This window comes from Lemur catta, chromosome 2 (assembly GCF_020740605.2).
Source record: "Lemur catta isolate mLemCat1 chromosome 2, mLemCat1.pri, whole genome shotgun sequence".
Classification (NCBI taxonomy): Eukaryota; Metazoa; Chordata; class Mammalia; order Primates; family Lemuridae; genus Lemur; species Lemur catta.
In genome coordinates this window covers 12731497-12753744 of record NC_059129.1, presented here as the reverse complement: position 1 = coordinate 12753744, position 22248 = coordinate 12731497, and the positions used below count along the sequence as shown (strand labels likewise).

Here is a 22248-nt window from a genome sequence, read left to right as displayed (position 1 = left end):
CATTTTTGTGCAGAGGAGGTTTAACATTGCTATTTCCATTAGAGCTATCAGGATTCACATCTTATTTCCTCATATTCTTTTCCATGGTAACTCAGTAACTTTCAAACTAAACCATAAAAAGATAAATATCTCGTGATCGGTATATAAACCAAGGGCAAAGGAGAGTCACCCGGGAAAACCCACAGGTACATTTCCTAATGTAGAAACTGAAAGGCTGATTCTGAATTTTCATCAAAATGGACATTTTACCTACAGTCGGGTAGACGGTTAAATCAACCCCCATTGTTGAACAAGTCACCATTTCAAGGTTATTTACAAAGGGATCTCATCATTTTCATCTCGGTCAGCTTTGGTTCTGACATTTCCATTAAAACAGAAGATACTGGCAGCAGTTAGTGTTTTAGCTTTGAGCACCAAGAATGGAGGCAAAGACTGTTCAGGCTAAGATGGTAAAACGGTGGGGTGTTTCCAAAGAAGGCTGCAAGAGTCCCTTCCACTCGGCTTGTCCTTTTGCAACATCTCTTTGGACTCTCGCCATCAAGGAGTGGAGTCGCTCCCCCTGCCCTCCATCGGGGCTGGCCCTGTGACTTGCTCTGGCCAAGAGAATGCCACAGAATGCAGCAGAGGTTCACTGTGTGATTTCTAAACCTCAGCCTTAAAAGGCCTTGCAGCTTCTGTTTATGCCCTCACAGAAGCCACCACCATGTAAGAGTGGCTTACATGAGGCCACTGACTTAAGAGAGGACACTAGAGAGAAGAGAACAGGCCACATGGAAGAAAACTGAGACGCCCCAGCGCACAGGATGCGCCAAGACCCTGGACATGTGAGCAAGGTCGTTCTGAATCCTCCAGCCCAATCCAGCCACACCATGCACACCACACAGGACAGCCTGGTGACCCAGCCAATCCACAGAATTGTGGAAACTGGTAAAAACACTTTTATTTAAAGCTACTAAGTTTTGGGGTGAGTTGCTATGCCACAGTAGATAAGCAGGATAGACGGGTTGAGGGGGAGTCGACATCTGGCACGGTTTCTGCCATCACCTGATGATCAGCATATCAGCTGCTTCAGGGGCCCCTTTTCTACCCTCAGTCCTGGTGATTTGGGTCACCCAGGTGTGCATACGAACCCCAGGCCCAGCCAATTGGTGTGTTTGGGCTCACAACCCAAGTTGATCCAAACAGACTCAATCCTGGGACTTCTGCTGAGCTGCAGAGCTGGGGGGGATGGAAACCTGGAGCTGTCGTGGGGAGTGAGCCCACCTGAGCAGGAAGCCAACAGGGCAGAGCGCTGAGCCAAAGAGGGACAAGGATGGCAGGTGCTGAGAACACCAGGACACCACGGAGACCCCAAAATCCAGCTGCTTCTACAGAGAGTTCCATCCCTGGACTTCTTGTCACATGAGCCAAGAAATGCCCCTTCCTCCCCCCGCCCTTTTTTCCTCTTAAGCCAGTTTGTCTTGGCTCTCTTTGCCCCCAGGAGAGCCCTGGCTAATGTAAGATGTTTTCTAATTTCGTCTTATCTCAGTAAGAATGAAAAGCACCAGGGAACGTACTGTTAACTGCTTTCACCAGAATAAAGAGAAACAATTACATCACATTTCCAAGGGCACTAAAACTTCTTCCCTAATACTTACCATTTTTATAAATCCATTAATCAAATATGCCAGCATTCTTTTCTCATCTTCAAGAGTGAGTGCACTAAAATCAATAATTGTACAAAATTAACACCGAGGCAATAAATGAAAGGTTCTAAAGAAAAAAATACACAAGAAGTAAGCAATTTAATAGGTAAGAACATTTTGTATTTTTCTAGACTTAAAAAACTCCCAACAGGCTGTATATTTTCCTTTTGATAAAAATATGTAACCAAAATTAACATAATTTAAATGTGTTTCTCATCTCCCTCAAAGATGTTATTCTCAAGATATATTTATTAACAGTAAAATAAAAGGTAAACTTTTTCTTCTTTGGAATTTGGCCAGCAAGATCTAATGTTAAATTTTGTATTTCAGAAAAATTTTGTTCAACATATTATAAAACATTTCCAACATACAGCAAAGTTGAAAGAACTTTCCAGTAAACACCCACACACCCAACATCGAGATCCTACCATCACCATTTTATAATACTGGCTTTATCACATAATCATCCATTCCCCTTGCCATCCATCAATCATCTTATTTTTGGATGAATCTTAAAGTAAATCACAGATTTCAATTGCTTCTGTTTAATAGAAAACTTGACACAAATACAAATAAAAAAATGTTGGGTCTTTATAGTTTCGATTACACATGTAAAGGCCTATAAATAGTTCCCCAAATTTATTTTCAAATAATTTTAAGAGCCCAGAGAAAATAGGAATCAAGGCTTTTGTTTGTTGGTTTGTTCTAGGGGAAAATAAATTTTGGCAAACACTGCACACCGTACTCTAATGTTCAATGATCCCTTAGTTCTTAGCGACAGCATTACCCAGCCTCCCTCCTAGCCAGGGATGGCTATCGGACAGTTCTGAACAATGGGATGTGAACATAAGCGATGTGTGAGTCTCCAAGTGCTGTCCCTAAAAGAAAGCTGTTGTCCTCCAGAGCTCACAGGCAGGAACGTGGACATGGTTAAGGTAGGTTGGCTTCCAGCAGGAAGACAAGCACAATACCCCCAAGGGATGGCAGAGCAAGAAGACAGAAGGAACCTGGACCCATGGATGACGTTCGAAAGCCAAGTTACCCTACCCCACCTTACAGTCTCTCTACCTACTCAACACTTTTAACAAAAAAGAAACAAACCTCTATTTTAATTAAGCCCCAAACCCAACATCCTACAAATGTAAGTGCCTTTCTGAATGCTTTCTTGCCTTTATTTCTATTTTTATCCAACTGAAGTCTACCGGTTCCATTTGTTATAAAAATCTGGATACTTTGATTTTTATAACTACCCATGAATTTGAAAGCACAAAAAGTCATAGAAATAAAGATTCTAAAATTAAGAGGGGAAAGAAAGAAGAAAAGAAATACAATTCATCTTGTTGATGGTTAAGTTCCAAAATAATTTTCTCCATTCTTATAACATTTTCCAGTAAATCAAGCTGTTATGTTTAAAAATTCTTTGGTGACTAAAATTTCAGCCACAAATAAACAGGAATTGCCTTTAGCATAGTCAAATGAAAACATGTTTAAAAAGCAAACAAAAACTAGAAAGCAAAGGAGGCATAATTTAGCCTTTGAAAGGTAAGGCCTGTGGATAGGTCTGGGCCTCAAGTATGCTGAGAGCAAATAAAGTCCTTCATGTAAGAAATGTAAGCAATTTCATTTGCATTTCAAATAACAGGCTAATAATGAGATAAAATTAAAAGGCTATGTTACTGGATGAGTGAGCTCATTATTATACTATCTGCTATTCTCAGAAATCTCCAGGAGACATGGAGTTTGAGTTCACTTGAATGAAACCAGCCTTTTTCCCCCCAACAGAAATTTCTTTGTAAAAACATCTGCCATGTCATTTTCTCAAGAAGGTTACCCTCAGCCTCCCTCCTCCCCTGGACTGGAATGTCCTCGTTAGCAAGAATCCTAATAGACCCAATAAAGTAATATTATTCACAGTGGCAGCTTAGAGCAGTCATTCCCTAATGTACTATTAGATGGTATTAAAACCCAATCCTTGTTACATTTCAGCCTTAAGCAAAGCTTACTTCACAGAGTCATGCATTGTCTTGCAGATGTGTAAAAGGGCATTCAAAATGACCGGGTCCTTGGTGGGCTCTTGCTGATGCCTAGGAGACATTTGAAGACAATGGTCAAAGCTCTGTCCACTGACAGTAACGCAAGTGTGGATTTGGTTCTCATCCACTGTATATATTTAAGCAGCAGCAAATTATCCAGCTGGCATTTTACCCAGCCTGGTTCACCAGTAATGGGTGATGTTCTGGGTTTCTCGTAATTCCTCTTTAAATAACCAGTTTGCTCTTCTACACACATTATAACTTCTCCTAACTGCAAAATCGTCGTAAAACCTGTCCCTTTCCTAAGCCAGGCAAAGGGCAAACCTGTTTTCTTACTATGTTTCTTGCGCCATCTGAAGCTGTCCACAGCCTGTCTGTAACTGTGGTAAGTGCCAGGCAAAATTATTAATTTGGCTTTTCAAATAATATGAAAAGACAAATTATTTTTTTATTTTTTTTCACTCCCCCCCAAGACAAATTCTTTCTTTTTAAATTAATTAATTAATTCTTAAAGAATGTCTTTTGCAGCAGAGACAAACTCTTGTAACAAATCCTTCTGTAATTAAAGTAGGTATATTTGTTCTATGCATATTAATTACAAATTAAATAATATTAATCTTTAGGAAGGGATTAATCTTTTAGAAAGATGACAAGAAAAGCTTAAAACATTCCAGCAATACCAAACTCAATTTTCCAAATGGAACCATATCTATATACTTAATATTTAAAGCAACTTTAGCTTTTTTTTACTTATTCTTGTCCTAAAAAATATACGGTACATGAAATCACATTAAATAAACTAGTTATATATTGCCTAATGAATTTCAAATCAACATATAACTTTAAAAATAAAAACCTTATCTCCATATATCCCCTTAAAATTATTTCATACACCACTAGCAGTAGAGCAGTTTCGAGAAACACAGACTTAATCAACAAAATAAAACGGAATAAATTTGAAAACTGATCACAAATGAGTCAGCTTTGTATCCAAACACTGAAAAGGAAAATCTTTCCAGCACTGGTGTATTCATAAGGATGCCTTTATTTTTATCATTTGACACATGACTCTGGAGGCAGTTCATCAAAAGTCTGCTCCTTCTAGAAACATATCAGAATAAAAAGTAGCTGCCAGCCAGGCTCATGCTATAACTCGCTACTTTGTCTGCTTATGCACTAATTACAAACTGTTATCATGACTGCTGCTTTTAATGTGGTTTCCATCCGATGATGTTTTCGGTGTGAAATACATACACATCACTAGGCCTCAAAGTGCATGAATTGATCTCTTATCAACAGGTTTCACAAAGGCATTGAAATTCGAGGCTTCTGATTCCACCATGTGGTACTCACTTGATAAAGGCTTCCATGATGCATTTGCAAACCTCCACCCGCACACTCTCTTTTTGGAACATGTCCAGAAATGGCAGAAATTTTTCCTAAAAATAAAGAAAGCACTCTACATGCAATTGACATAAGTTATTGGAAGGCAGGAATTTGTGAGTCCCTTTTTCTTTGGATGTCAAAAAAGAGAGAAGAGATGTTCCATCTGTCAAAGACCCCTGTAAGCAGGGAGAGGACCTGGCTGGAGTTTTCAAAAACTATTGCTATTACTATTAAAACAACTTATATGTGCCCCAGGGATTGGTGCTGAAACCAGTTAATATTTGGGCAAACCATCTGGGCAACCTGCAGATGACCATAAGCTTCTCTAGGAAGCAAAATGCAAGGCAGACTTGAGTCTTTATGTGATTGTATTAATGAGCAGAGAAAGAAGGGCCAGAGGAGAGCTGTTCAAAGAGAGGCCCCAAGACCTGGCTGCCTGGCTCTGACATCTGACCCTGCTGTCACAGTGACTGTGTGACCTTGAGCAAGTTACTCCACCTCCTTCCAGCATCAGTTTTCTCCTCTGTAAAGTCAGAGTACAGTAGTTTCTCCTTATCTACAGTTTTGCGTTCAGTATTACCCTTGATCAACCACCATCCAAAAATATTAAATAGAAAATTCCAGCTATTGCAGCGCTTGTGTATTTTACAAGAGTAGTAATGCCAGCATATTATTATAATTGTTCTATTTTATTATTAGCTACTGTTGTCAATCTCTTACTGTGCCTAGTTTATAAATTAAAGTTGATCATAGGTATGTATGTATAGGAAAAAACATAGTATATATAAGGTTTGGTACTTTCTGCCATTTCAGGCATCTGTTGAGGGTCTTGGAACATATCTATCCCCTACAGATAAGTGACTACTATAATATTATAACAACTCCTACCTCCCAAGGGCAGTGTGAAAATGACATGAGACAATGTAAAGTGCCAGCACAGTGCCTGCAGTGTGTACATGTCCAATAAAAATAGCTTCTATTATTAAAAACAAACAAAATTACAACCTGTGAGTATACATAAATGGACCCTGGAAGAGAAAAGCTAAGGGAAGGCACAGAGAATGTTACTATACAGACAATAACCCAGATTCCTACTTGCCCAGGGCACTGCAGCAAACTCGAAGAGATGGCACAGGATATTTTAAGTTTTTAAGGGAATCACAGTAAATCTCAACTCTGTCAGATACTGAGACAACTACTGGCTCAATGCATTTCATAGTTTCAACATTAAATTGTGCGCTACAAAGCAGGTACCCTGTGAAAAATCAGTGTGGAAGAGGAAACGAGGAGGTCCAATGTGATTCCAAGGTTTGAGAAGTTGTATAATGCCCAACAGATGCACACATCCCATTAGTGAGTAATGAATGAAATAGAAATAATATTTTCCCTTTAGTTTATGTGCAATGTAATTATTTTTTCAAATGCTGCTTAAGTTGTCGGGACATAAATATTTAAGTTGATTAGACCTAACTACTTTATGAAAGGAACCGCTGAGTACTTCTTTAGGCGCGGGTGTCGTGAGAACCTCTGACCCAGATATAAATTTCCAAAGACAATTAAGAAATGCTACTTACCACTGAGAAAAGAACTGAGAAGTCATGGAAGTGGGCAATAACTTTCTTAATTATTAGCTGAAGCTGCAAAACAAAACAAAAAACACATGTTATTTAATAAAACTTGGACTGTTTAAAAAAGGCAGTTGTCTTTCATAATTTGCAATTATAGTTATAATAAGGTAAGCCTGGCTTGTTCAAGGAATGGGGAATTGGGGTTAGGTTAGGCCCTGTCTCAGTCTGAGAGTGCCCATTTACTCGGTCCATCCTACGCTGTAGTCTTGGGGAAACAACTGTGCCTCAGTCTCACCTTCCCCATCTGTAAAATAGAGATCAAAGCAGTACCTGTGAGGATTCAATGGGATGGTTCATGTACAGTGCTGAGTGCAGTGCCGGCCCTTAGAAAGTTCCCTATTAATAACTATTCAGCTATTGTTATTATTCAAAGGGTGGGCAAACTTTTCCTATAAAGGGCCTACAGTCCATCACAACTACTCAATGCCAACATGTAAATGAATGAGTGTGGCTGTGTGCCAATAAAGCTTTATTCACACAACTGGTGGCACTCTGCATATGGCCTATGGGCCATAGTTTGCCAACCCCTATTCTAGCTCACTGCGGCACAGTGTTTCTTGATTACTTCAATGGAGAAGATTTGGATAGAGTTTGCCGGCAGGGTCAAAGGTCATGGCATTTCCTGAGGACAGTGGCAGTCTGTGAGGTCTGCCCTACAAATGCCGGGGGTACCGACGTTCACCACTCCTCATCCTGAGATGCACAGAGTTGACGGAAAGGGCAGATCCTTGGTCCAGGAGAACCAAGGAGATGCCATTTCTAAAAAAAAAATATAACTCCCTGCCTCTGGCTGCTAGCAAGAAAATTTACTGACAAACACTTTTGTTATAGTAACAAATTGCTGTTTAAATCATTTCCAAGGCAAGTCTCTCATGTTCTAGTAATAAAGAACATGAAGACGTACAAGCCCGTTTCATAACTAGGCAGCTTAAATAGGTCAGTCAAGCAAAGCTAATAAAAGACTTTAAAACTTCACCACAAACAACGCTCCAATGGAGAGCATTATAAGATACCGCCATATCATTCGGTTAAAAATAATTTCTGAAATACAAAGCAACTAATCCCTTGAAAACACGAAATTGTTTTAATATTTAAGTATAGTTACACATAAACTGTGATTTTATTATAAAAGATAGGATTTTTTTTCCTTTCAACATTTTTTCAATATGAAAATGCTCAAACATAAAGATAACTGAAAGAATTATATAACACCCATTTACTCACTACTTCGATTCTACAAAAGCTAATGTTGCTACATTTGCTTTCTCTCCTCACCTATCCAATCACCTAATGGTACAATTTGTAAACACGCAGTCTGTGCATATTTTTTAACTTTTTATTTTGAAATAATTTTGAACTTGTAGAAAAGCTCAAAGAATAGTACAGAGAATCCCCATGTATTCTTTACCCAAATCCACCAATTTTTACTATTTTGCCAAATGCGCTTTATCATTCTATGTGAGACACCCTATTTTTGTTCCTGAGCCATATGAGAGTGGACTTCATGAATCATGGCCCAAGCCCCTTAATACTTCATTCTGTATTTCCCAAGAATAACCATATTCTCTGACATTTCCACTTTGCTGTCACCAAATTCAGGGAAGTTAACACTGAAAACAATGAAAATACTTTGATCTAATCTATCACCCATTTCCAATCTTGTCAGTTGTCTCACTAAGTCCTTGATGCCATCATTTTTTCCTCTCTTCTGCATAGGATCCAGTCTGGGATCACTCATTGCATTCTGTTTTCACGTCTTTTTAATCTGTGTTAACTCAGAACAGTTCCTCAGCCTGTCTTTGTCATTCATGGCAATGGTATTTTTGAAGGATTCTAGAAGCCTCCTCAATTTGTGCATGCCTGATGCTCCCTCGTGAGTAGCTTCAGCTCATGCATTCCTGACTGGCCTGCTACACAGGTGATGCTGTGTCTTTCTCAGGGCACCACATCTGTTTTATTTCCAAACAAACAGTTAATTTAACCAGGAAACACGGGCACCTTACTTGTGCCAACAACGCTGTTGCTCCTTCAGTATTTACCATGTGCTTCCCATATCACATCTCATTCAATCCTAACAACTCTGAGGACAGCACTATTATTGTACCTATTTTACAGGTGAGAAAACTGAGGCACAACAAGGTTAAGTAACTGATCAAAGGGCATGTGGCTAGGATATGGCACAGCTCTGATTCCAACATAGGATTATGACTTTATGGCCTGACCCACGCAACATGAGTGCTTAATTCAGCAGAACAAAATCCCTTGTAACAGTGTTGAAATGAGAAATGCAAACCTGTTACCTGAGGGTAGGAATCTTCAAATGCGCGATCTGGCGTCATGTGCTTGATGACATCAGCCAAAACTGTATTGACCTCTCGTTTCTAAGCGGGGAAGAGACATCAAACCTGGATCAGACACTAAATGGCAATCGGTGACCATTTTCCTCAGGAAAAGAATTAACATATTCAGAATATATCACACATCTTCCAGGAAAAGGTTCAAATATTCTGCTGAAAATAACAGAAGGGGAGAAATCCCACCCATATCACCTGATCTAGTACCACAGCCCGGCACTAAGTCAGAACTAAATGCTGTCCTCCAACGTCCTGGGGCTTTACCTCGCACCTGCTCTCCCCGAGTCGGGGTGAAATTGGCCATGTCACTTCCTGCCTGCCCAGCCCAGGCACCGCCCTCAGGCACCCGCAGGGAGCCCAGTGAGGCATTGTGGGAGGAGCACAGCCTCGCCCCTTACAAGGTATCTGACCTAACTGCTCACTGTTCACTTTTGCCACCTGTATCAGGGGTCAGCCGACTACAGCCCGATCCAGCCAGGGCCTGTTTGTATATGGCCCACTAGCTAGGAATGGTTTTCAAGTCTCTGGAGCTAACTGCCCATTTATAGGAAATACTACAGACAGGAAAACATGTTAAACACCATCACAAGGATGCAATCAGCAAAACCCAGTCTTCGAAACTCTATAGGACGAAACACCAATTTTTTCAACAAACAAATTACAGGGGGAGAAAAAAGGAGAAGGGGGGAAGGAGAGAGATTAAGAGAGAATTTACAGATCAAAAGTACTTTAAGTATTGCAATGTATGTACCTTATTTTAAGCCTGATTTGAATAAACTAAAAGAATTATGAGACAATTGGGGAAACTGGAATATTGACTGATATTTAATGATATTCAAGAATTATGAACTTTTTAGTTAGGATAACGTATTCAGTTTCAAAAAGGGAATCCTCATTTTACAGATGTGCTGAAATACTGACAAAAGTGAGATGATGTTTGAGATGTGCTTCAAAATATTCCAGGTGGGGGGAAGTTGTAAGGATATAAATGAAACAAGTTTGTTATAAGTTGATAATTCCTGGGTGATGAGTACAAGGGAGATCGTATGTTAAAAATTTCCACGAGAAAATGTAAAATAAAAATAGGGCCCGCGGCTGCAGAGCTCTGTTCTGATAGCACTGAGCTTTCATTGCCCTGGACAAATAGTCTGTGCTTCAGGTGCAACTGGGCCCAGCCAGCTTGAAATACCCTTGTACAGACTTGTATTTTCTGTCTTGTGAATGCACTTGATAATTTTAAAATAATAAATGTCTCTCTGCAAAAAAAAAAAAAAAAAAAACTGGACAAAAAATAAAAATCAATGGACCAACATTTATGTAATGCTCAAAATGAGACAAACCAATTTCTGGAGTTAGAGACCAGGATAGTGGTTATCTTCAACTCCCCGAAGGCTGGGGGTTGTGGCCAGGTCGGGCAGAGCTGGGGAGTTCTGGGGGGTAAGTTATTTCCTATTTCTTGCTCTGGACAGTGACTATATGGGTACACTTTGTGAAAATTCATTGAGCAGCAAAATTATGATATGTGCATTTTTTTGCACATATGCTTGTCTTAGTCTGTTCCGGCTGCTATAACAAAATATCATAAGTTGAGTAGCTTATAAACAACAGAAACTTATTTCTCACTATTCTGGAGGCTGAAAAGTCCAAGATCAAGGCACTAGCAGATTCGGTGTCTGGTGAGGGCCCATTCCTCATAGATGGTGCCTTCTTGCCATGTCCTCACATGGTGGAAGAGGCCAATAAGCTTCTTTGGGTCTCTTTTATAAGGGCACCTATCCCATTCACGAGGGCTCTGCCCCCATGATCTAATCACCTCCCAAAGGCTCTTAATAGTAAGTTACTGCATTAGGGATTAAGTTTCAACATATGAACTTTGGGGGGATACAAACATTCGGACCATAACAATGCTATACTTCCATTTTTCAAAGTTGATTAAAATAAAAAAAACTGGCAATAGGATATGAACACATTTCTACTTGCTTCTAAAGTGTTTGCTCTTTGACAAGCCTGGTATTCCTCAAACTGTGGTTCTAGTCTGTGCCTACAGAAAGAAGCATCTCTATTTGCCTAAGAAAAAAATTACATGCAAGTCAAATATATTTAGGAAGTGAAGCTTACTAGACCCCCCCTGGAAAGTCACATTGCACTTTTGCATAAAAGCATCTAAAGTGTCCTATGTCGAGAAAAACAACAACTTTGCATAATGCAGCCTCTCCCAAATTTACATAAAAGCATGGAACATGTTTGTTATAATGCACATGTTAATACTCCATCACACTTTATTACAAAGAACACAATTTTTACAAGTTATAAGAATGATTACCATTGTAAAATGCCTAAATGCCTAAATTAGACTCATTCACTACTACAAACATGAAAAAAAAAATCATTCTTTCAAAAACAGTACCAGTCATACATACTGTGAAATGCTTGCAGGTGTATTCCACCCACACTTCGGCACAATTAATGTAGTCCTACAAAGAAAAAGTAAAACACCTTTACAATGAGCACAACATGGTTTGCCTTATGGAAAAAGTTCATCACATGCAAATCCTTTCCAAGACCTTGGCAATTCAAGGAGTTGACAAATGACAAGAATTATAAGAATGGTTCATGTACAGAAAATTCTGGACCACTGTTACATTTAACTGTGAGAAGCAAGTTGTAGAAAAACATGCATTGCCTGGAACTATTAATAATTAGACTTTCATTCAGAATTGCTCCTTGGGCTAAGACAGAAATTTGGGAAGCTTTACCAAGCTTAAAAATTTGAAAGAATCAAAGCGTATCATTCTCCAGCAAAAAAGATTATCATTTCACTAATTACAGCTCTTTGTTTTTAAAAGAAATCTATTTATTACAATTGTATTATTTGTTTACCTATAATGGAAAACTAATAGTTTTTTTTTTTTTTTTTTTTGAGACAGTGTGTCACTCTGTTGCCTGGGCTAGAGTGAGTGCCGTGGCGTCAGCCTTGCTCACAGCAACCTCAAACTCCTGGGCTCAAGCGATCCTCCTGCCTCAGCCTCCCAAGTAGCTGGGACTACAGACATGCACCACCATGCCCGGCTAATTTTTTCTATATGTATTTTTACCTGTCCATATCATTTCTTTCTATTTTTAGTAGAGACAGGGTCTCGCTCTTGCTCAGGCTGGTCTCGAACTCCTGAGCTCAAACGATCCACCGGCCTCAGCCTCCCAGAGTGCTAGGATTACAGGCATGAGCCACCGTGCCCCGCCAGTTTTTTTTTTTTTTGAGACACAGCATTGCTCTATTGCCTGAGCTAGAACATAGTGGCCTCATCATAGCTCAATGCAGACACAAACTCCTGGGCTCAAGCAATCCTCCTGCATCAGCCTCCCAAGTAGCTGGGACTACAGGTGCACAAAACCATGCCTGGCTTATTTTTCTATTTTTTGTAGAGATAGGGTCTCACTATATTGCCCAGGCTGTTCTCAAACTATTGGCCCCAAGCAATCCTCCTGCCTCGGCCTCCCAAAGTGCTGGGATTATAGGCATGAGCCACTGTGCCCAGCTGAAAAGATAAGTTTTTACATGAAAGAATATACTGCATAACTTAAACAAAAAGCAATCAATTTAAAGTCTAAGGGGTCACGCACCTGTGGATTCTTCAATTTAGTGATAACCTTCCAAGCTTCATTGAGAATCTGAAGCCGATCGCTCTCAGGAGGATCAGCCAAGGCCAAGTTTAACCCCAGTGATCGAAAAAGGAGATGCTAAGAAAAATACCAAACCATCATGTTACTGGAGATTTTAAGTCAAAGTAACTTGAGCTTTAAAAAAAAAAAAAAAAAAGCGAAAGTTGTAGTGGTTAATCCTTCTCGGAGTTAATCTTCCAATAACCTCCTTCTGAAATTCTACTGCAGATTTACCCAAGTTACACTGAGCAGCACACAACAGAGTTGGCTCCAAGCACTGGTCTAATTTTTGGGCCAAAATATTCCCGTAGACAAAGCTTTTCATAAATGGGTGAAGATATATTTTTAAAGATGTTAGAACAAAGTCTTTCCTAAATACTTTATAGCGAGCTAATCTGATGGACAGCAATTACACAGTGTCTAACAGTCCCGGGCTCTAACGCATCTTCCATCGCCTTCCGCGGGAACAGAGCCTTCACTTGTTTTCCTGTTGGCCCACGCTGCCCCCAACACTGGACTCTCTCCCTCGAGGGCTATCAGATAGACACTGCCCATTTGTTCTCCTGCTAAGCATTAAGTCAAGAGCCTACCTTGGGGAAACCAGACTCGTCACACTCTTTGATCATGCCAATGAAATCCATAGACCTTGTGGCGATGAACTCAGCCCGGAAGGCTGACATCACGGAATTCAACAGCAAGGCGCTGCAAGACAGAGAATGCCCCAAGTCAGCCGAGCTTCCCCTTTATAAAAGGCACTTTCACTGTAGGATGTATCTTGCTGGGAAGGATGACTGACAGCCCTTCAAGGGTAAGCTTGGGGGAAAAAAAGACTCGAGCAAAAAGGCAATCTCTAGAGACTAACACTGTTCTGTTCATATTTGGAACCTGATAAATGTTGAATTAACTGGATCTTTAGACAGGCGGATGCATGGATGGACAGACTGACGGATGGATGGGTGGGTAGATGGACAAGTAAATCAGCAAGTAATCCAATCCACTTAGACAGAAGGAAAGTGAACCTTCAATAGGCTGGTGTACTAATAAAACTAAATATTAAGTAACAATATCGATCCATGCTGCAAATACATATCCACATCTCTTAGGTGAGAGATCTCTTATGAAAGAGATCTTGGGCCGGGCACAGTGGCTCATGCCTATAATCCCAGCACTCTGGGAGGCCAAGGCAGGAGGATCACTTGAGCTCAGGAGTTCAAGACCAGCCTGAGCAAAAGTGAGACCCTGTCTCTGATTAAAAAAAAAAAAGCGAGAGAGATCTTAGGCACTAGGAATGCAGTGGTGAACAAAACCTACACATCTACCACCGAAAGGAGAGCAGAGGGGAAACCTCACCTATATGGGAGACGGGAAGATTAAGCTCATCCTGGCCCTACCACCCATCACAGCCCCATGGGCAAAGGGCTACTACTAAATTGTCCCCATTTTACAGATAAGGAGACTGAGGCACAGAGAGGTCAAGTAAGCACCCCAAGGTCACAAGGCTAAGATGGAATGAGGCCACGGTCTGAGGTCAGACACCTGGACTCCAGTAGCCTCCGTGCTAACCTGCCTCTGTGTCAGCTCTGTTGCCCAGGTAAGCACACCAAGTTCAAAAAAAGCAGTCAAGTCCATTTCAAACTCAGGATTTATGAATCTTAAAATACTTACTTGTTTCCTAGTTTCTTACATCTCTCCATCATCTCGGTAAGCAGAGCCTAACATGTCAAAAATAGTAATAAAAAAATCATCAGGTTGGAGGATCGAAAGCAACATTTCTAAGCGATTTCCAACATAATGCTCTAAAGTTGTGGTCCCCAATGCCCCGCCCCCCAGCAGGAGGTGAACGATATTCACAGCCGCTCCCCATCACTCACATCAGCACCCGAGCTCCACCTCTGTCAGATCAGCGGCGGCATTAGCTGCACAAAAACAAGCTCAGGGCTCCCACTGATTCTGCATTACGGTGAGTTATAGAATTATTTCATTATATGTTACAATGTAATAATAATAGAAATAAAGTGTACAATAAATGTAATGGGCTTGAATCATCTCAAACCACCCCCACCCCTGGCCCCGGTCTATGGAAAAATTGTCTTCCATGGAACTGGTCCCTGGTGACAAAAAGGATGGGGACCACTACTCTAAAGTGAATGTAGCCACGTGCCCATTTATGTAACTTTTAGTGCCTGGTAAGGATGGGGAGGGCAGGGGAGGAAAGAAATTCAGCCTGGTAGCATTTGGAAGAATGGATGGGGTGGGGGGCCTGGTGTTGGGCACACACAGGTTCAAATCCAGCCCTGCCAACTACCAACGGCAAGACCTCAGGTGAGTCGCCGACTTTGCTAAGCCTGGGTCTCCTCATCCTTACTCGGAGGATAAAAGCGCCACCATCCCATCTGCGGGGTTGCTGCAGGGTGATGACAGAGGCACCTCCTGAGCTCCAGAGCACAAATGAGAGTGGAAATTACTCGTTGCCCACCACTCCTCTGACCCCCACGTTCCTCCCCTCCCCATTTCACGAGGTGCCCACGGTGAGCTTAGGCCCAAGGTCACACAGCCGGCGACAGCAGCCAGACGGCGAACCCGGCAGGCTGGCACCAAAGGCCACGTTCTTTGCCATATTTCTTCCCCCAAAGGAAGGAGATGCCTTGCTCACTGGAATACCGTTAATGGCTTTGGAGCTATCTTAAGACAATTACGTATCTTTAAAAGAGCTCCTGGTTTTTTTGTTCCTGTTGTTTTGTTTTTAAATCAATGGAAGAAGTATCCTTTAGGGCAGTGGTTTGGGGAAGGTCGACCCTAGGACAAGAGGTGATTACAGGACACTAAGCGCTGCCCCAGGGGGGCTGGGCTAAGTGCTCATTTACTCTTTTCCAGGGCCTTCTGAGGCTCCTGTAACGTTACCCCATTTTACAGAGGAGGAAGCCGAAGCTCTGATCGGTTAAGCCACTTCCTAGTAAGTGGTGGAAATGAGATCTGTATCAAAGTCTGGCCTTGAAGTCAAAAAGCAGAAGGATCCTCTCAAGTGCAATTCCACCCTTTCCAGCTGTGTCCCTCTGTGTCGTGGGTATTGCCTAAGTAATTAAGGTGACAGCTGACCATGGAGATACTGCTGGTATCTCCACCCACCGAACCCCGATTTTATTCAGATTTCTCCCTCAGCCCCACATAAAGCAGGTTGGGTCCTGTTATGGACTGAATTATGTCTCCACCACATTCGTATGTCGCAGCCCTAACCCCCAATGTGACTGTATTTGGAGAGAGGGCCTTTAAGGAGATATTAAGGTTAAATGAGATCATAAGGGCATGGCCCTAATCCCATAGGACCGGTGTCCTCATAGGAGGAGGAGGAGACAGCAAGGATGCATGTACACAGAGGAAAACCCACGTGAGGACACAGCAAGATGGTAGCTGTTCATAACCCAAGGAGAACCTCACCAGAAAATAATCTGGCTGGCACCTTGACCTTGAACTTCCAGCCTCCAGAACTGTGAGCAAATAGTCTGTTGATTAAGCCCCTAGTCTGCAGTATTTTGTTATGGCAGCCCAAGCAGACCAATCCAAGTTCAAATCAGTCATGGTAGTCTCATTCTCCTTGTCTGTGGTGGGTTTAGACATGGGCACAGGATTTCTTGCCATGTAAGAGGCAGGATGGGAAGTCTTCTGGGGGCTTTGAGGAAAAGTTTCCCATTCTTAAACACGGACTCAACAATCGAAGACCCTCTGTCTTTTTGCCTCTGGATGCTGTCACATCTGGACATGAGACCTAGAATGGCTGTAGCCACTCTGCTGCTAGCCAGGGATGGCAGAGCAGACAGATGGACTGAACCTGCCTGGTCTAGAGCCTGCACTTGTTGTGGGAGAGGAAACACTGAATTATACTTGTAGGCCGGGCTGGTTAGGTGTTTGTTCCTTGCGGCCAGAAGCATCCTAGCTGAAAACAAAACTGATGACACCACACATGGCTTCCCTAACCCACTCACGGGGTTATTTATCTGTGAAAAGCCATTCTTAAAGACCAATACCAAAGTGGTTTTGGAAAAGGCTAGGAAAGAGGAAGGGAAATCTGTGTATCACACTGATACTCCCCAACACACACAAATAATCATCCGATGCCTACATAACGAGCAACTTTAATATACACTTGACCTTTGAACAACATGGGTCTGAACTGCACATGTCTGCTTATATGTGGATTTTTTTTCCAACCACTGATCAAAAATACAGTATTCTCAGGATGCCAAACCAAAGCATACACGGGTTCCATAGGGCCAATTATGGGACTTGAATATGCGTGGATTTTGGTATATACATAGGGGTTCTGGAACCAGTCCCCCGAGTATACCAAGGGACGACTCTACTAGCCACTACTGTAGGTGCTGAGGATAGGATACTAAGGAAAACAGACAGGAACTTATGCCCACATGAGGCTTATTCTATCTCACATACATGCACATGCGTGCACACGTACATACACACAAATGAGACATCTTTGCCTACCACTTCTGGAAAGATGAACCAGGTCAAATGCCAACATATGGACAAAAGATTCTCATCATTAAGATGAGACAAATGCTTAAAAAGTTCTCTTTTTTACAAAAGATGAATGCATTAAAAATGCCTCCAAGACCATAACTTTTTTTAAAAAAGGCTCTGTGGTCATATAGGAATCTAGGAATACACATAAGTGCCCAGAGAGCCAAACATTATGGATCCCAGGCAGGTATGTTGGAGGTTATTGACTTATTTATTTTTTTCTGAGAAGTGACAGAATTGATTATCTTTGGCAAGAACAAGAGGAACAACAGATCAAAGCAGACTGAGATCGGAACGAGCCTATTGGCTGGGATCAACCCCTGAGAAACTCACGGCTCAGCACATTTCGCTTTCACACACATCAGAGCTTGAAGATTCAGAAGATCCCCAAGGCAGGCATTTGCTTAGTAAGTTCTTTGTTTCAGGTTTTTGTTATTGTTGTTGCCCCTACATGTCACTTATTTATATATAAAATTTCATTGCTTTTATAAAAATTGTAAAAATAAAGCATGCTTAAGGACCAAAGTTCAAACAATATTGGCAAGCATCAAGAAAGACGTGTCTAACCTCCCCCCCATCAACTTCCACTTGCTAGAGATCGCCACTGTCAACGCTTTGGTGTTTACCCAGAATTTTCCCTATGCCCTGTGGATATATATTATTGCAGAAGTCTAGTTTTGTTTTCACATAATGGGATTGTTACATAATGGATAATCTTACAAATATTGGGCTGCAACTTGCCTTTTTTACTCAAGAATTTAGCATGGTCCTCTCTCCTCCCATGCTGGCACACTCAAATTGACCTTACTCTTTCTTCTTTTTTTTTTTTTAAACAGTATGGAGTTTAGGCCTTACTCTCTTTTTTTTTTTTTGAGACAGAGTCTCACTTTGTTGCCCAGGCTAGAGTGCCATGGCGTCAGCCTAACTCACAGCAACCTCAAACTCCTGGGCTCAAGCAATCCTTCTGCCTTGGCCTTACTCTTTTTAATGGCTGAGGAGTCCATATCATGGATATAACATCATTTTTCAAACTGCCCCTAATTGACAGATTCTTCAAGAACTTTTTATTTTGAATTAATTATAGGTTGATAAGTAATTGCAAAAACAGAAGAGAGAAGTCCTGGGTTCTTCCCACCCAAGCTTCTCCCAACGGTGACATCTTACATGACTATAGTGTGTTATTAAAGCCAGGAAACTGACACTGGTATAATACAATTAACTAGACTATTTCACCAGCTTTTATAAGTGCTCCTTTTTGGGGAAGAGTATGCCTTTGCATCTAATTCTATGAAATTTCATCAATATATGTGGATTTGTAGGATCACCATCACGTTTAACTGATAGATTTTTTTTTTTTTTTTTTTTGAGACAGAGTCTCACTTTGTTGCCCGGGCTAGAGTGAGTGCCATGGCATCAGCCTAGCTCACAGCAACCCCAAACTCCTGGGCTCAAGCAATCCTCCTGCCTCAGCCTCCCGGGTAGCTGGGACTACAGGCATGTGCCACCATGCCCGGCTAATTTTTTCTATATATATTTTAGTTGGCCAGATAATTTCTTTCTATTTTTTTTAGTAGAGACGGGGTCTCGCTCTTGCTCACGCTGGGCTCGAACTCCTGACCTTGAGCGATCCACCGGCCTCGGCCTCCCAGAGTGCTAGGATTACAGGCGTGAGCCACCGCGCCCAGCCTAACTGATAGATTTTTTAAAGTGATCTCAAAATTAGGCTTATTTTACCCATTTCAAAAGTACAGGAAGTAAGAAGTCAGGCCAAGGTTGCATTCCTATTTTCTAAACCGAGATAAACTAGTATGAAGGCCACAGTGCTCACAAATTTGTCCTTCTGCTTTTACTAAAGAAACTTCCAATAGTGTTTACAAATACTGCTTTACAAAAGAGGATGAAATGATATGCATCACATATTTTCCTTCTTATTTTTCTAAATGAAGCAAAAATATAAAAGGTGAGCAAAATCAGAAACTAATCTTAAAATCTACTACCCTTTCCCCCAATTCAGAGTTAATATGCTCAAGTTTCAAAGAAATACAATATTTCAATGTGAATAAAAAGAAATCTACACCCCAGGCATTAAAAAGCAGAACATTTTAATTTTTCCTGTTACTTCTCTTTCATTGGGATTGTTTCCTAATTCAAAATATTAGGACTGTATGCTTAATGGAGATTAACAGTGACCAAGGCTATGCTTGGATGTGCATTAGTAGATTAATCATGTTTTAGAATGTTTGAAGTGCAATTTGTAGTATGACCATAGTCCCACGGGTCAATGTGTTAGGGCCTTTAAATCCCACCTCAAGCATGGCAGTTAACAAGAGATACCTAGACAGGAAGAGTTTAGAGAAGGAGTTGAAAGAACAAATCTGCTGGCTTGTTGGTTTCAGCTACACAGCTTTGGAACCTAAAGAAGCTGTGAAAGTGAATTAGGATAACCCAAGTAAAGCCACCAACACAGAGCTTGGCATAGACTGAGCCTCACAGAAGAGGTAATTGTGTAAGAGGCTCAAGAGTTTAGCTGCACCCATCTCCCACCTCCATTCTCCATTTGCAACAAGCTCTGCCTCTAAACACCTCCTAAAATAACTGATGGGCACAAAACTCTCAAAACAGGTGGACGTGTTTGTTATGATGTCAGAAACAAAATTATACAGGGAAAATTCTCATCTGAAAAACAAGAGAAAGGAAAGGGGAGAAGGAAGTGGGGGTGGGGGGAAGAGAAAGAAAGAAAGAGAGAAAATGTATTAATGCCAAAATGTTAACACTGACCCATTACGGATGGAGAGCAGGATTTTGAGTGGCTATTTTTCTCCTTTTAACTCCTCTACCTTTTCCAAATTCTTCCCAGTGACTCTGTATTTTTATTAATACATTTTTTTTTCAGATTATGCAATTCCCTCTTATCCAACCCACCTCTTGTTTTTGCACGGCCACCAACTGGTTTTCCTCTTCCTACTCCATCTGGTATGCTTCTGCCCACTTGATCTTTAAGCACCACTTTGTTCAAACCATTCCCCTGAGCAAAACCCTTCAGAGATCCCTGCTCTCCTGACATCATGTTCAACAACCTCTGCAGCCAGCGCAACCTGGTCCCCTCCCAGCCAGCCTTGTTTCTCACCCGTCTCCAGTAATGCTGGTCCCCTTATGACGCCTGTTACCTGCCTCTGTTCATATAGGTCCCTTCCCCTGCCTGTTTCCTGGCCTTTTGGTTAGCTCAGGTCCCCATCTGCTCCAGCAAGGCCTGTCAGAACTGGCCATAATGATGGTGGCCCCCCTCACTGGCCTGGTGCCTACCATGTGCCAGGTCCTGGCCATGCACTGGTGTGGATCATCAATCATAGCTACCATCATAACAGCCCTTAGAAGGTTCTATTATTAGCCCCATTTTACAGTTGGCAAAACTGAGGCACAGAGAGGTCAAACAGCCCAAGGCAACACAGCTGCAGTGTGAACCCAGGTCTGCTGACTGCCTGACCCAACCTCAAATGATGCACTTTCTGCTTTTTCAACGTGCACAATTTGCATCCCATAGCTCGGCCAGGAGTCAGGAGACTCTACACCACCCACACCCTGATGTCAGGGGTTAGGCCTTGTTCCCTCCACACCTCCCACCCCGACCCCAACAAGCAATCAGCTGCTGGGTGACCATGATGAAAAGTTTATCAACAGATCTGTGTTCATTGCCTAAAAGCAGGTTTTACAAAATAGCTGCTTTCTTCCTGTGCAGAATGTGCCTGAAACTAGGTACATAAATCCATTTTTTACTTAATGTAATATCAACTGTATTAAAAAAACAAATCCTGTCTTCCAACAATAAAAAAAAGCCTTTTTGAATCATCAATCCTAGTTATGGACTGAATGACTGAATCTTTGTGTCCCTCCAAAATTCACAGATTGAAATCCTAACCCCCCCAGCCAAGATAATAGTATTAAGAGGTGAGGCCTTTGGGAAGTAATTAGGTCAGGAGGGTGGAGCCCTCATAAATGGGATCGGTGCCCCTTTAAGAGGCCAGAGACCGAGCTGGGTCTCTTCCCACCATGTAAGGACACAACGAGAAGAGGGCCTTCACCAGAACCTGACGCTGGCATCCTGACCTCTTACTTCCAGCCTCCAGAACTGTGAGAAATAAATGCTTGCTGTTCCTAAGCGACCCAGCCTATGGCACTTTGTTACAGCAGCCTGAACAAACTAAGACACTCCCTGGTTTTATTTTTTTAATTTCAATTTTGATTTGAAGTTTTGTACATCAGATATTCACAACTAAAAGTCTTCCCCCTTGCCCTCTCTAACCTGCCTGCTCTGTGCATTAGCAACTGCTGCAGCCAAACTTTACCAGCCTTTATTTTGGAGGCCTCTTAAAGACACACCTGGCTCTATTCCCCAGCTGACTCACACCCAGCACTATCAGAGCTTTTAGGCACCAAATTGTCACGTGCATCTTCAACACAACCTTCCACACTGACATCAGTTCTTCTGCATTTTGAAAATGACATTTTTTTTAACAAGACACTACGTGTTCCTTATTTAACTGCCCCAAGAATCAGAGTTTATTATTATTCTGGTGACCTAATTTTTTAATCACTTATTCTAGTGCAATAATGATTTCCTAGAGCTTTACTCCCAGGAGAGCTCTATTCACAGCTTCTGCCATCCTTTGAGATTACTCAAGATTAAAATTAAAAAAAAAAAAAAAAAAGAATGCCTTATGACATGTACCTTTGTTTTTAATCTGATTTTGCCTTTCATTAAAATAAGAAAAAATAAGTGTTCTTATTTTCACCACGTCAGTCCTGCTTCTACGTTTCGGTCATTCGGCAGAATAGCCAGGGCAGCTCTTTCTACAGTCAAGTTCATAATAAGTTTTCCTGGAAGCTGGGGACAGCATGTGGTTGCTGAAACTATGCTGAGGGTCACAGACAATGGGTAGCAAATTTTCAACCAGTCTTCCCTTTATGCCAG

General features: G+C 41.5%; 1 protein-coding gene across 1 annotated transcript in view; it reads right to left on the bottom strand.

The window, feature by feature from the left end:
- Nucleotides 1-22248, bottom strand: part of VPS35L (VPS35 endosomal protein sorting factor like) — a 102938-nt gene that overhangs the window by 36350 nt on the left and 44340 nt on the right. Inside the window, exons 15-23 of the mRNA XM_045542709.1 lie at nucleotides 14412-14458; nucleotides 13337-13448; nucleotides 12708-12824; nucleotides 11507-11560; nucleotides 9033-9113; nucleotides 6679-6741; nucleotides 5072-5157; nucleotides 3689-3769; nucleotides 1638-1701 (exon numbers count right to left, since the gene is read on the bottom strand). Coding sequence (XP_045398665.1) covers nucleotides 1638-1701; nucleotides 3689-3769; nucleotides 5072-5157; nucleotides 6679-6741; nucleotides 9033-9113; nucleotides 11507-11560; nucleotides 12708-12824; nucleotides 13337-13448; nucleotides 14412-14458 — 705 coding nt within the window. The remainder of the gene's footprint in view (nucleotides 1-1637; nucleotides 1702-3688; nucleotides 3770-5071; nucleotides 5158-6678; nucleotides 6742-9032; nucleotides 9114-11506; nucleotides 11561-12707; nucleotides 12825-13336; nucleotides 13449-14411; nucleotides 14459-22248) is intronic.